This window comes from Balaenoptera physalus (assembly GCF_965194825.1).
Source record: "Balaenoptera physalus genome assembly, chromosome: 10".
Classification (NCBI taxonomy): Eukaryota; Metazoa; Chordata; class Mammalia; order Artiodactyla; family Balaenopteridae; genus Balaenoptera; species Balaenoptera physalus.
The window spans coordinates 56,769,901-56,784,905 of record NC_138889.1 but is presented as its reverse complement, the minus strand read 5'-3'; the positions used below and the strand labels follow the sequence as shown (position 1 = coordinate 56,784,905).

Sequence of the window (15,005 nt, the reverse complement as noted above, 5' to 3'; positions counted from 1 at the left end):
CTAACTTTAAGAAAAGATGACGCAAAGTCCCTAAGCTTGCATTATGGATGGTGGATTCAGGGCTTCCCCAAATTCCTTCATCTTTCTCCTCCAGATTTCAGGATGAAAACGATGGAAGCAGAGTCATTTTCCTCTTGGACCACGCTTGTTTTTTCAACATTGGACATGTTTCTCATGCTGCTTCTACATTCCTGTCACTATGCAAGAAAGTGGAGATAGTGGAGGCACATAGCTATTTATAAGACAAGCTCTGAGCCTTAGCATGAGGGCAGCCTGTGAGGTCTTAGATCTCTTTAGCGTTTCTATGACCTCCAACATGAAAGCTTCTTTCCTCCACTTGCCTGTACCGATAGAAGTTTCCGGAAATTTCTCTTAAGATAATCCCAAGAAGCTTCAGGGGCCCCCATCAAAGGTTGTGAAGAACACGGCAAGAAGCTTATTCTTCAGGAGCCTCAGTTGACTCTAATAGTTGTATCATTGGTACCCATCAGGTCAGGTGAAACAAGGATCATTATGGCAGGTGATGATTAGGGTGGCTATAGTCATCTGAACTTCTTTCAGATGGATGACAGATCATCAAAGAGATGTTCTTGTTAAGTTCCTGGATACATTAATGCTCTTCTCTCTTTGGACGAAGGACCAATGAGGAATAAGTGGCCAATGGCACCCACCCTGAGAGGGGCTCACGGAGCCCACTCACTGGTCTCCAGTTTCCCACTCCTACCACATGTGGGCTGAAAGCTCCCAGGACCATCAACTAATCAAGTTCTTGCTCTGATAACATGGGGTAGATCCCTGTCCGTTTTCTCTTTCTCCTTGTCAGCATTTGTCCTACAACTCATGGGTCATGATGCAAGAGAAAGCCTCTGAGGAGGGATAAGCATTGGATTATCTTACAGGCGCCGATACCCTGTGAATGCTTGTGAGCTCTTGGTTAAGGATTGTCTGATTACAAAAAAGAAACTCTAGAGCTACCGTTCAAAAGTGGACAAAGAGCTCCAGAAGATTGTGTGGCCTTTCTTTATAATTTCTCTGCATCGTGAAGTCTGGCTTTGCTCGCTCTAGTAATTGCATCATCAGAGTATTATTTTGATCTTTACTCCCAGAGGAGGATTTGTTTAAGAATCAAGATTTATATGATTGGACAGTTCTCCTGAAACCTAGTAAAAATAGTTCTGCATATCTGGCATCTTGAACAATCACAGCTTTGGGGTCAAGGTTGGAATTTTACAAATGTAATCAGAAGCTAGCATTTCCCACATGTGTTTTGGGACTTCATAGACAAGGGGCAGTGAAGTGAACAAAATAACTATCATAGAAGTGATCCAAAATGTTGGTGTTTTCAAAGAAATAGGAAAAATTAAACACCTTCTTAAATTTAGCTATGACTTTCAGCTTTCTCTAAAGAAATTGGAGGTCAAGCCCCAGACTTAAGAGACTCATAAAATTCCTGGAAAAGACGTCCAAAAATACGTTTTTGATGACTCTGTGTTGACCATATACTTGAGAAATGGATCCTAATCAATCCGTCTTACCTTAACTTCTAGACTAGGGAAACTTGGTTCCGTATACACAAGTGGATGTATTACTAGTAAGTAAGTAAGAGTGAAAATGAAAAAATCCTTTTTTATTTGTGGGATAGTTTTAGAAGCAGGTGATGGGTGTGTAGTCTGTGGGCAGTGGAGGAGGGGCTGGAATTCCATAACCCCGGCAGGCCTCCTCCAGCCACCCCACTCTGTGATTCACAGAGGGAGAAACTGAAGCCCCCAGCGACCATGTGGTCTACCCATGGTGCTGTCACCAAGACTTTTCTTGAAGTTGCAAAGAGACAGATAATTCCTAACATAAGGAATTAAGATTTGAAATAGTCTTGCTTTTTGACAAAAATATTGTCACTAAAGAGGATGCCACTGCCAAATATCCTTTCATTCTGAAACCAATCTGTTTTGAGAAAAACCAGGTAGCTTCCATAAAAGAAAAGGTGGACCCAAGCCTCCAAAAGGAGATATTTAATTCCTCCTATATAATCTGCTCTGGGAAATGTCACTGGGGTAAGAAGGTTTTTAAGCTGGGGACTTGACCATAAGGAGCCCTGACTTGTCTTACTCTTTTATGCCAGCTGTTAGGGAATCAAGCCATTCTTTCCTGTTTATGGAGGGCAGCAGTGTGCAAATGAACAGGCCTTCTTCTCTTTGGATCCCACTGCATGGAGGTCTCTGAATCAGCATCGTGGATCCTGGCCTTTTCTCTGGTATGAGACAAAACCACACTGCAAAATATGAGCTAGCTGTGCTATGACCCATCGTATAATGAAGAAATCTGATAACAAGAGAAAATTTAACACTTTGAATTTCTAACATTTCACACCAGCAGTTTTTGCTTTTCCTAAATGATCCTCACAGGGAGTGAAGTTCCCTGGAACATAAGAAAGTGCTTCTTGTTACCATCAAAGATTAAAAAGGGGTTTCTCCTTCTCATATCTATTCTGAAAAGAAAAAAGAAGGCACCGCCATTGTTTCCCTCGTTTGTATCTCGTACTCCTTCCCTTCCATCCAGCAAGGTTACTGAAGTGTTCCTTCGGCACTAGGGTGTTGGGTTTCTAGCGTGGATGCAGCTGGCCACAGGCAGAGACGCACAGAGGGCAAGTTGCCATGCAGGGAGATTAGACAGGGTCAAAGGAAACGCTCACCACACAATGAAAGGTAATAGAATTCCGAGCCAAAGTCCTTTCATCTGAGCCACTATGACTAGTCCTTTACTTCTTCAATGTCCCGTGACATTTTTCTGGTATTTATGACTGTCAACCTCCCTCTTGAATCGTGCACATTTACCTTGGTGTATTTCTTATCTGGAGGGGAAAAAGCATCTGCAATCCCAAGGAGGAATTTGCTCTTAAAGAGTGACAACAGGGTGTGCAGGGGAGGTGGGAGGGGCTGGTTTGACTTCTTGGCATCAAAACAAAGAGATGTTCTTCAAGCTAGGCTGATGAACATCCACAAGACACTAGCTGGAACACAGCCTGCCCGCAAGCCCTGCCATGAATCATCTGTGACTGGACGCAGGGAGAATTTCCGTAAATCCCTCGTCATTTGACTCAGACGAGATGCTTTAATCTTATAAAAGTCTGACATCCATAAACTTTTTGGAACGTGGTAAGGTGAGCTGAGGACTCTATAAGCAAGTGATAGAAAACATAATGCACTCTCTCTGGGCTCTGATTTTGGTTTTACTAGGGATGGGTCCCCTTCTGGGCTGGGAGGCTAAAAGGTCAGCTTGTCCTTAGTCATGCAGAAAAGTGAAGGTGAAGGAAGGGCAGAGTTGAAAGAAGCAGGTGGGTCCCTCTGGTGACTAGGGCTGCTTTTCTTTAAGAGATGTCCAGGGCGGTCGTGGGATAGGATGACATTGACAGAAAGAAGCCACCCAGAGGCGCGCAGTGAGACAGCGCGGCACGTTCTGCTATGGAAAAGCAGGGTGGGCTGCCGGCGGCTCTGGAGCGGCTCTGGACTCTTACGTAAGAGTGTGGCTGGCCAGCTAGCTGTGGGACTCTGAGACCAACCGGAATAAGAAGGCCCAGCCTCTGGGAAGGATGAGAGCCAGAGGCCTCTGCAGAAAACCTGGGCTTTGTCCTGCAAGGACTGCAGAGCAAGCAGCTGGCGAGGAGCTCCTCCCCAAGGCTCAGAAAACCAAGCCTCAACTTCCAGTCCTACTTCTTAACAGTTCAGTGACCTTGGGCCTCAGGACCTTGAAAAGGAGGGGGTAATACGCGTGCCTCCACAGGGTGACGGATGGCAGTGGGAAAGAATGCAGTTAAAGCCCTTAGCACGGTGCTTGCTGCACTGTAAATACTCAAAAATCAGAACCCATTATTATTAATATTAGTAAGTATAAGGTATTCCACTGCCATGGATAAAAAGGGCAATGGTGTGGAGGCAGGGATGGTGAATAAAAACCAATTTCAGGCTACAAAACAAAAGGAATGCGGCCTAAAACAATATGAAATAAGAGGTAGCTCCATTTGCTCAAAATTCCCGTGTCCCTCATAATCTTTGGGGCTTGCCTCCCAGTTTCTGTAATCAAGAGGTGACTGTCAGGGCTGGAGAGGCACCCGGAATCCTGTCTCCTAGAGCCATGTGCTTGTCATTTGATCACAGACCCTTCCTTGAAAAAAATGGAAGGGGAAGAAGTTAAAACACACATACACAAACCAGTTGATTCAATAAAGACCTTTTGGTGAGTGTTCATTCCAGGATAATAAACCAAGCAAGCGTCTGGCTGTGTTTAAAATCAACAAAACCAGCAGGAAAGGCAGAAAGAAGGGAACAGAGTGATCAGCTTGTTTTGAAAGCTGCCGCCAACAGTGCTGCTTCAGCAGGGGCTGGTGCCAAGGAGCCACCAGGAGAGGGGAAAGGAGACAGATGCAGACGGGACGGAAGCCGAGGACAGGGGAGGGGGGGACCCCAGGCCTAATGGGATGCAGATGTGGCCTGGGGCCTACGGGAAGCTTTCCCCAGGATCCCAGGCCTCTTCGGGAGCTCCAGCCCAGGAGGCTACTGAGGGTGTTCAGGGCTAAGCCCAAGACCTCCCAACCAGACTATAAACTTGATTTAATGGCTACATTTATGGAGTACTGTACGATGTGCCAGCCTGTGCTAAACTCTTTACGTGCATTATTATTCCCATTTCACAGGTGAGGAAACTGAGGCTCCGAGAGGCCTTGGGACTTGCTCACAGCTGCTAAGGTAGAGCCATCTGCCTAATGCCTGAACTCCAGCTCCTAACACAAAGTTATACTGCATTTGGCCTGGGGAAGGGCTAAACCCAAGGCACGCTGACCAGCTAGCTGAGATCTGGGAGATGCAGGGTGGGAGGGAAAAGGTTAAAAATGTCCAATTGTGAGTTTGAGTCCAACTGATGTCTAGGAAAAGCCAACCATAATGTCGTCAGATGAAAGGACTTTTGGCCCAGTTCCCACATGCGATGGGGGCCCCTAAGTGCCCGACAGACAAAGGCACCGCGCAGCCCTGAAGAAGGTGCGGGGGCCTGGCCCTCCTACCGATGGTGCAGTGCTCGCCGTTCCAGCCCGGGCTGCACTCGCACTTGCCGTCCCGGCAGGTCCCGTGCTCGGCGCAGCGCGGGTGGCAGGCGCGCTGGTCGCAGGCCGCCCCCATCCAGCCGTCCTCGCAGCGGCAGGTGCCCCCCACGCAGACGCCGTGGCCACCACACTCAGCAGCACAGATCTCTGGGTGGGGGGAGGGAGAAGGGGGAGAGAGAAAAAACAAGTATTGAGCCAGTCGTTCTTGGGAACAAGGGTCACAGTTGGCTACCTACCTCGGCTCTGTGAGCAGTCGGGATTCCAGAGGCTCAGGAGGCTAATCTCTGTGGACAAGGACCCTCGGACAGGAACAGTTCTCCAGCCAGAGGCCTGTCCCGAGCCCCTTTCCTCACCACAATAGGATGGATTGTAGGGCTCTGCTCTGTTTGCTTTCCTCTGTGGCCAGCCTGCCCCCGCTTCTGTGCTTACCGCTTCCAAAGGGGACCGCCCTTCTGAACAGATGCGAGGAGAAGTCAAATTTAATTAAAAACCAGTTATGTGTGAAAACAAAGTGAGGATGAGCCAAGCGAAGTGGCTGTGGGTCTGGCTGGGGTGCATGAAGGGTCCTGGGCTCGCCCTTCATTCCAGCTTTGACTCTAATTGAGATGGGAGGAAAGGGGAGGCTGGGCCCCCGCATCCTAGGGGGGTTTCCTCTGGTGTTCTGTTGGGTTTATGTTCAGCCCTCCTGCTCGCTGCTTCATCACCCCAACTCCAAGCACCATCTAAATGGCCTTTCCCATCCAAAGCAAACAGCTGGGCTGGGGGTGGAGGCACTTCACAGCCAGACTGGAGTTGCCCAGCCCTTCACAAAGGCCCGTCTGTGAGACGGTGCAAAAGACACACGCGACCTGATCCACAAGCCCCTTGGGCCCAGGGCCAGCGACAACTTCATGGTTACTCAGGCAGAGGTTGTGAAAGCTCTGAAACACAACTCCTTTTTAGGAAACCAGTTGAACAACTGGGGCCCTTGATGCTCTCTGCCAGGGCTGTGATGGAGACCCTGACTCGATTCTGTGCCTCGTGGCCCAACATTCTTCAAATGAAGATCCCAACACCTTTAATTTCTTTCAAATTAAATTGACTGGCACCCATGTCAAGCTGCATTTGCACATTACCCCTGCCGAGCTATACTCCTGGCTTGGAAGCTACTAACAGTCCAACTACTTTTGAAAAAGAAAATAAAATTAAGATCTCAGAGGCTCAGAACTTCCATATTAATCTACAAGGCAATGGCTAAAATGTTCAAGAATTAAAAAAAAAAAAAAACAAAACAGAAAACAGTAATAGTTCCCATTTATGGTGTGTTCCTATGCCTGACATCTTGCCAAGCAAAGTAGCTGGAAAGGGAGTTAATGCGTGCAGTATCACACTGGGTTTCTCAGCTCCCCAGGGGAGAGAAAAGCTGTTGTAAAATGTGTGCAGAGAGCCCTGACCTGGAGCCAGGGGACCTGGGTTCTATGCCAGGCTCAGGAGCAGAAGCTGTGTGACCCTGGGCAGGTTCCTTGACTTCACTGGTGACGCTGCCTCACAGCACCTCTGCTGCCCATCAGGGCTATGCTGAGCATTCAGTGAAGTGGACGAGAGAAAAGGTGATGGCAAGATCACTAAGAAAGATTTCTCAGGACAGTGAGTTTTAGACTACGCGTCCAAGGACCAGGTTTGCGAGATCTGTGTCTGCTCAGCCACGGATCTGCTGTGTGACCTTGGGAAGGTCACTTGCCCTCTCTGGGTGTTGGTTTCCTCATCAACTGCAGGGGGACCTGATGGCATCTAAGACTGTGGGAGTCTATCATATAAACATCCTCCATGTCACACAGCATATTCTATCCCTAAGGCTCGGCTGGAGTGTCCCTCCTCCTCTGAGAAGTCTCCCACAATTCACTCTGCGGTTGTTCTCTTATTCCGTGCCTTTCCACGTGACGTGGTAGACTGCTTCTCCATTTCTGTGTGTCTCACTGTCAGACTCAGGACAACCTGAGGCTGGATGAATTCTGATCACCTCTAGGTCTGGTACCCAGCACAGATCTTGGCACAGAACAGAGCCTTAATTAAGGTTTGCTGGATAATGAATAAATCCATGTGTGCCTGGGGCTACAGGTGCCTAAGAATTTAAAACAATTCAGGTACACCCTGCTCAGCCTGGCTGAGAGTCAGTCCAGGCCTATCTGTCTGCTTATCTCTGGTGGGTTGCCCTTGTGAAAACTTCCCAAGTGAGCGTGGAGCTGTGGAGCAAAGTGTCAGGACACCCGCAGCCCTCCAGGAAGGGGGCTTTCTCAAGATGTTCTTCAAGTTTCCTTCCCTTCTCGCTCACATGGACAATGTCCTGGATTTTTCTCAAGATGAAGAATGACAATCTCGGGTCCCTGGTTCTCCCTACGTCCTAAGTCTGAAATTTCCATCCCTTCTGCACAGCGCTGCAAGGGCAGCGACCCAGGTGACTCTGGAGGCAGGGCCTGCACTCAGGGCTGGCTGGGACTTTCACCTGAGAGCCTGGAGGAAAGATCAGCTTAGCATTTTGGGGGGTTTACTCAGCACATTTTCCAGGTGGCAGTTTATGGTGTGAAAGTAAACTTCAAACAACCCTTCTGTTCACCGAGGTGTGCGCCTGGAGAGGGACAGGCTGTGGGGCAGCCTTCCTCGGGGCACTTGGACTTCACTGTCTTGGTGTTTTGGGCTGCGGGGCACTTGAAGGTCACGGGCTTGAGAGCAGAAGAGGCAGGGCTTCCCCAGCACTTGACGGTCTCACTTCAGGTCCTCAATACTGGGTAGTTCATTCCTTTACTAATTAACTTTGAGGCAGTGTGTGTGAAAGAGCGTAAGACTTGGAATCAGGTGTGACTCCAAATCTTGGTTCTGCCAGTTGTGGGACCTCAGACAGCCTCCTCAACTGCTCTGAGCTTCATTTTCTTCCTCCGTAAAATGGGGATGATGACAGCACCCACTTCAGAGCGTACACAGCCCTGATATACAGCTCGTACTGATTCCTTTATTTTTCCAGTAATAGTTCATGCCTGCCTGCTATGTGCCAGAAACTGTGTCGGGTGCTAGGAACACAGAGGTCAATAAGACATAGTCTCTGCCCCACAGGAGACCATTGCCCAGACAAAGCCCAAACTTATTGCTAAGATCAGCCGAGTAATCTACAGCTGTTACTCACTTCGGCACCTTTCTGCTTACACGCAATGAATAAAGAACCGTGAATCTTAGGATCAGACAGATTTGGCATCTATTCTTGGCTTTGTCACTTATTGGCTGGGTAATCTTCAAGGTGCAAGTTATGCAATTCATTGAATCTCGATTTCCATTTCTGTAAAATGAGGATAATAATTCCCACTTTACCAATCTTACACGGTTGGTGTTAGATCAAATGAGGTAATGTATGGAAAAGCCATTTTTGGCTTAATAACTTAACACTTATATCAGGTTTTACAGTTTACAAAGCACCCTTCACATACAATTTCTCATTTAACTATCACAACAATGCTGTGCGAACACCTGGCTATTATCCTTCTTAGAGGCGAGGCTACTGAGACCCAGAGAGCATAGGGGAATTCTACAAGGCCGTGTGTTCATCTGGTGCTTTCTCCTCATTTTGACAACCCTCAGGGCAAGGCTGCAAGATAAGCATTTTACAGATATGGAAACTGAGTCACAGACTAGACAGAGGCAGGCTCATTTTACAGATATGGAAACTGAGTCACAGACTAGACAGAGGCAGGCCCATTTTACAGATATGGAAACTGAGTCACAGACTAGACAGAGGCAGGCCCATTTTACAGATATGGAAACTGAGTCACAGACTAGACAGAGGCAGGCCCATTTTACAGATATGGAAACTGAGTCACAGACTAGACAGAGGCAGGCTCATTTTACAGATATGGAAACTGAGTCACAGACTAGACAGAGGCAGGCTCTCCTTTGAGGGAACCTCCTGGTTCTTCCAGCAGATCTCCCCTCGTTTCTGGCCCTGTTGTTTATCTCTTGTTACGTTCAAGTCAGACCCTGGCTATGTGTGAGATGCAATGAGATTCTCTACACAGAGTTTCCCAGACACCCGAGCTCACTTTTCTCCTCTGGAGGCTGCGGAGCTGTCCCTCCAAACTCTCCATTTCCCCGCCAGTTTACACTAGACATGCTGTCCCGGCACGAAGCTAAAGCTGCCTGCTGGCTGAGCACCTCTCCATTAGTCCTTTACAAGCTGGGTTGTGAGCTCTTACACACTTTAACGGAAGGGGCCTGAACAGGGTGACCTTGATGTTTACGTGGTGCTAACCGACGGTAACACAACCTGTCAGTGCTGAGGTTCTCTTCTGCAGATGAGCTCTCCGCCCGAGTGCAGGAGACCCACTGCCTCATGACGGGAGCAGAAACCTGAGATTCTGCTTCCTCATTTGGTCTCAAGTTGTAGGCCCCATTGTTATTTTTTTATATACCTCAATTTTTTTTTTTTTTTTTTTTTGTCCTCGAAATAAAAGGAACTGCTTTATTTTTGCTTCTCTGATTCTGCTTTTACACTGAAGCAGATATAACTTCCCAGAGTGGCTGGTGAAAACCAAATAGGATGATGCTGAAGAATGTGCTTTGACCGCTCCTGTGCCCTTTATGTAAATGGTACTTTGTGAAATTTGGGTCACAGCTCCTAAGTCTCAAGTTTGCTCAGTTGTAAACTGGGGACGACACTGACTACTGCAGAGAGTTGGTGGAGGAATCACGCTCATTTGCTTAATTTCTTGAGCGCTCACTGGGTGCAAATCCAATGGTGAGAGGGCACTGGGGGATCCAATGGTGAGTATGACAGACACGGCTCTTTCTGGACCTCAAGGAGTGACGTTCTAGCATGGCAGACGGACATAACCTAATTGAATTAAATGGGTTAAGATGAATGGAAGTGAAGCTTTTAGTATGGAGCCTGGCACATAGTCAGGATATGATAAACTGTGCACACACATATTCTTATAAGAAAGGAAATGGGGTGTAGTGGCAAGTGTTATCAGACTGAATGAAGTCAGATCAGATGTGAATTCTGACTTATGCAACACACCTGATACAAGCAAGCATTTGATAAAGGCTAGGCGACGGTCATGTGATCAACATCGGTGCTTTCTGACTACATGCTGGACGGCTGGGGCCTGGGAGAAACCCTCTGATGTACTATAGAGTACACAACCCATATAGTAGACATGGATTCAGATTCCGACTCTCCAGTCTCCTTGAGTCCTTGCAGAGTCCTTGGGAGAAGTACTTAATCTCTCTGGACCATACTTCTTCACCCTCAAAACAGGGAGAGTAATAGTGGTCCCCTACAGGGTGAATGAGTGGTGGTAACTGAAGGAAAGGGTAAATGTGAACGGCTCTATGTAATCTGTGCTATGTATGTTGCGTTACGTACATAATTGATTGATGGAGACCTACGACATCCTGTATCAGTGCAGCTCCGAGTCACCGAGAAGAGAAGCATCTCCCTGAAGAGCAAAATATTTTCTAGCAGCAGCCTCAAAATTTGGGTATGAAACTCTTTCTCTGGTTACCTAGCATGGCACCATCAGCCAAGACCGTTAAAACCCAGGTAGAAGCCACCTGTATTTGTAGCTGCGGCTTCCTCTTAAAATCAGGTGAAAATCCCCAACTGTCCTAAAGTGTCATTCCAAGTCTGTAAAGTTCTTGGCTGAACTATACAGGGCCTTGGAGAGCAACCAGGTCAGGCCCAAGACCACCCTGGCTCTTCTCCTGGGGAAAGCCGCACCCCCCAGCACCTCCCCTTCCCCACCCCACCTCTGCCCTGCCTCACTGGTATCCACGTCTGTCTTCTCACTAGACTGGAAGCCCACCTGATGGCAGGCTCTAGCCTTTATTCATCTTGGTTCCCAGCAGCAGGCACCAGGTCTGGCAGAGCGTGAGCTTTCAACAAATATTTGTTGAAAGAACAGATGAATTTTTAAAAAATCTCATGGCAGAGGTGTTATGTCAGTTGGCTCAACTCTATCCCAGCGCCATATTGTACAAAATTTATTTGGTTAAATATATTCACACAGAGGCTCAGCCTCCTTTGTGCTTAACCTTCTTAGAAACTTATCTTCTCCAATCTCCGACTGATAGCTTGTAACCTTAAAGTGTCTCAGTCCTTACACCCTCACCCACATCTTCCTTCGCACCAATGCCCGTGCCATACCTGTTCCCTTTCTATGATGTGGAAGCAGGTGGACACATGACGAAAAGGGTAGGGAAAAATATATGGTTTGGCTATTGGTTAATTGTGCTCCAAAGTGTATACACGAGGAGAAAAGCTGTTCCAGTCTCCTCTCATTAAATGTTAATCCCTATATGAACCTGGATGAAGCCTGGGACCTACCACAGCTACGTTTTAATTTGTCTGGACTTACTTTACAGTCCTGTTCATTAAAATAGCTGGTAAGGGAAGCTGTGCCTCTCCCCTAAAGGGAAATACTTATATATAATTTTCCCATAAAATTTCTTCAACTTGGAAAGATGCTCAAAATTGACACAAGTCGAGGGATAGAGGGGACCCCACACAAGGATCTATGTGCTTTCCTGCTGAGCAAGGAACGGATACAGGTGAAGCTGTCTTTGAAATTCCAGGGACGTGAAAGCAGAGCCTTGGCCCCATATGACCTCCTGGGAAGCCCTTTAATAAGTCTGTATTTAGCACTAAAAGGGATAATAGGGAAAACTGTTCTATTCTGTTTAGGACCTGAGGTTCTTAGACGTGACCTTAAGAAATTGTAGTAAGGGTTAAATAATTTTAAATGATTTCCACTAGGATCTTCTGTTGCATCGCTAGCTCATCTGAGTTAGTGCCCAGTTTGGGGGATTTCTCTGAAATCCTGGTCCTTGAAAATCCCTTGGGGGAATTTCTCATGAAATCCTTGGCCACTTTAAGTCCAAGCTACATTAAACAGCATTTGAGGCAAAAATAAGGAGAAACTGGAGAACCACTATTGGTGGCACACAAATATTATCTCATTAAATCCTCACAACATCCCTGCAATTTTATTTTCACTCCCTTACCATCACTGAGGAAACTGCTTGGAGAGACTAAGTGACTTGCTCAAAGGTACTTAGCTAGAATGATAGGTGACTATGGTTAACACAGCTTTTTGGTCTGTGAACTATGGGATCAGGTTTAGGCAAAACCTCAGCTGTAATCTGACATATTCCCTTATTAATTATGTATTAGATCCTCACCCCAGCTAGACTAGAGAATCTCTGAAATCAGAGTCTGAGTCTCCTTTTTCACCCTGACTCAATGTTTATCATGTTAAGTACTTTTCCTTTTGTTTGTCTGTTTATCTGTCTTTTCAGTCTCCATCCATCCATCTGCCTGTCCATCAGCTCATCCATCTGTCCATCAACCCAATCATCTAATCATCCAATCAGCTATTCAGTCAACAGGCCATCTAACTGCCCATCTATCCATCCATCCATTCATCCATCCATCCATCCATCCATCCATCCATCCATCCATCCATCCATCCATGTGACTTGGGCTAGTTAATTCATCTTTCTGTGCCTCAGCTTTCTCTCCTGCAAAATAGGATAGAGACACCAACATCTCAGGTTCATGTGAGGCTTAAAAGAACATCACGTAATGTGCCTAATGTCACGTACATCTTTTACAGAGTAAACACTCACTACATGGCAACTATTTTACGTTTATGTGCTAGAAAGAGCCAGGGGAAGGGAGGGTTTGAAGACACTGTGGAGAGCAAGGGGAGGATGTGAACAATTGAGGTTCCTCTCAACAGCTGGAGAGGACTGGATCTGGAGGGTAATCAGAAGGATAGGCTTCCTGGGCCCCTCATGCCCTGCGGAGAGGTAAGCGGCAAAGACCCGTGTAAGGGACAGACCAGGATAATGAGAGAGCACTTAAACCACGGCCTCCATATTCTCAGTGAGGTAGGAATCTCTGCTGAGCAGGATGCTAATGGATAGATGTGGACATTTGAAAGAGCCCCTTGGGGACTGAGTGTAAGAACTGACAAAGCACAAGAAGAACTGCAGCTGGAAGGACCCAGGAGGGGCTAAAGGTCGTGAGCATGACATGCTTTGGCTTACAGCACTCAGAAGCCCGGCTGTAAGATCAGAGATGGTGAGTGGCTGGAGTGATCCTGGGTTTTGCAAGGTGGATGTGGAAGAAAGGCACAGAAACAGGGAGCCAAGAGTGATGAAGGAAGACAGCTGGAAGTAGAGGACTGAGGGACCAGGGGGAAATGAAGGAGAAGGAGGGTGAGTCAGGGGAGAGCTGATGCTGGGCAGGAAGTGGCCTGGATATGGCCAGGGGCTCGCCTTCAGGTGGGTTTAGGGGTTAAGAGAGGAAAAGAGGAGGAAAACGTAGAGGAGGAGTTTTCTTGGTCAGAGCATGAGAAGGTATCTTAGAGATTCTCTAACCATCCTGTAGACAGGAAAACACGGGCCAAAGAGAGAAAGTGCCTTGTCCTTGGTCACATAGTCATGTGCATATTAGTACTTGAGCAAGAAGTTGATGGCTGCCTTAGGAAATAGTCATGTAAGGGGCCAGCCAGATAAATGGCTAAAGTGGGGGAGGCCTCACCACTCTTTGGCCCCCTCCTCTGTGCCTCTGCATAGGCTGCTTTCATGGTCTAGGTGCTCCTTTCCCCCAGCCTTCACATGTTGAAGTCTGGCTCCAATGTCACCTCCTCCCTGAAGCCTCCTTCCCATGCCCACACTGGAGGGGGCTTCATCTCCTGCCTTCCCAAAGCACTTTATGCAAACCTTTGTTTATCGGGGTTGTTAGTCTACCTGTGCTGCCTCCAGAACCCTGCCATCATCAGATTAGTCTCTGTACTCTGTAGTGAGTCTCACATAGAAAATGTATCTTTTGACTGCATCCATGTACCGCCAGATTCCAGTGGTCTGAGGCAGGGCACTCCATGTAACTATTCTAGGTACTATGATTCTGCACAGGGCAGAGGCCTGGATTTGGGCAAGCTGGGTATAAAACCCTTCTCTGCTACTTCCCAGCTCTGGGAAACAAACATTGCACATATCTGAGCCTTATCTTTGTCATTTATAAAATGGCGGTAATGAATCTTAAAATTGATTTAAAAATATATTGAGGACCTACTATATGCCAGATACCTTTAGAAGCTGGGGATTCAGAAACTGTATTAAATTATTCCTATCCTCAAGGAACTCAAGTCTACCTAGGTGTATAAATGAGCACAAAGCTGGCCACCATGCCTGGCACACAGTAGGCTAATTACAATTTAACTCTCACTTCCACAGGCCAGATATCCCTGCAGTTTGAACAATTTGGCTCGAATATAGCACCCACTCTCTCTCCCTCCCTCTCCCACAAAATTGGGCAGATGGCTTTTTAGTCTAAGTGCAGATTACAGGAAGAAGCCAGAAGGGAGGAAGGTACAGGAAAGAAGCATCTGACTTCCTTACAGTAATTAATCTCCTTTTGACACTGAGGCCAAACCCAAGTCACTCTCCTGTGCTTCTCAACCTTTATCCCTATCACCTGAGAGTCAGAGCTGCTCCAAGCCGTGCCTCGGTCCCCCAGATCTAGATGGCAGAAAGCTAATGAGCCTTGGAAACCACATGGCCTTTCACCTCACTCAAGGAGCTCAGAAAGCTTTCAAACCAAGCAGAAAAATGGATTCCAGTACGTTGGTGCAGAGCAGTCTCCAATCTATTCCCCCAGGACTAGAATTTCAAGCTTTATGAAGCACCTATCACAGGAAGTAGTAAGTCACCTCTATTCACCTTAATTGGAGGGTATCTGGCTTCCTGATTAAAGGAGTTCAAAGCTAGCACGGGGGAGGCCTCCAAATACGCTCTGACTTTGCAGAATGATAACAAGCCAAGAAAGGACGGGTGAGCAGAGAAGCCAAAAAAGGTAACTGGGATGTGTATTTGTGGCCAGGGC

The 15,005-nt window shown here is 47.2% G+C and overlaps 1 protein-coding gene across 2 annotated transcripts in view; it reads right to left on the bottom strand.

Moving 5' to 3' along the window:
* TENM4 (teneurin transmembrane protein 4) overlaps window positions 1-15,005 on the bottom strand; it is a 740,746-nt gene that overhangs the window by 119,614 nt on the left and 606,127 nt on the right. For both annotated transcript variants that reach the window (XM_082410302.1, XM_082410301.1), the window contains one exon: window positions 5,054-5,239. In XM_082410302.1, the coding sequence (XP_082266428.1) occupies window positions 5,054-5,239 (186 nt within the window). The remainder of the gene's footprint in view (window positions 1-5,053; window positions 5,240-15,005) is intronic.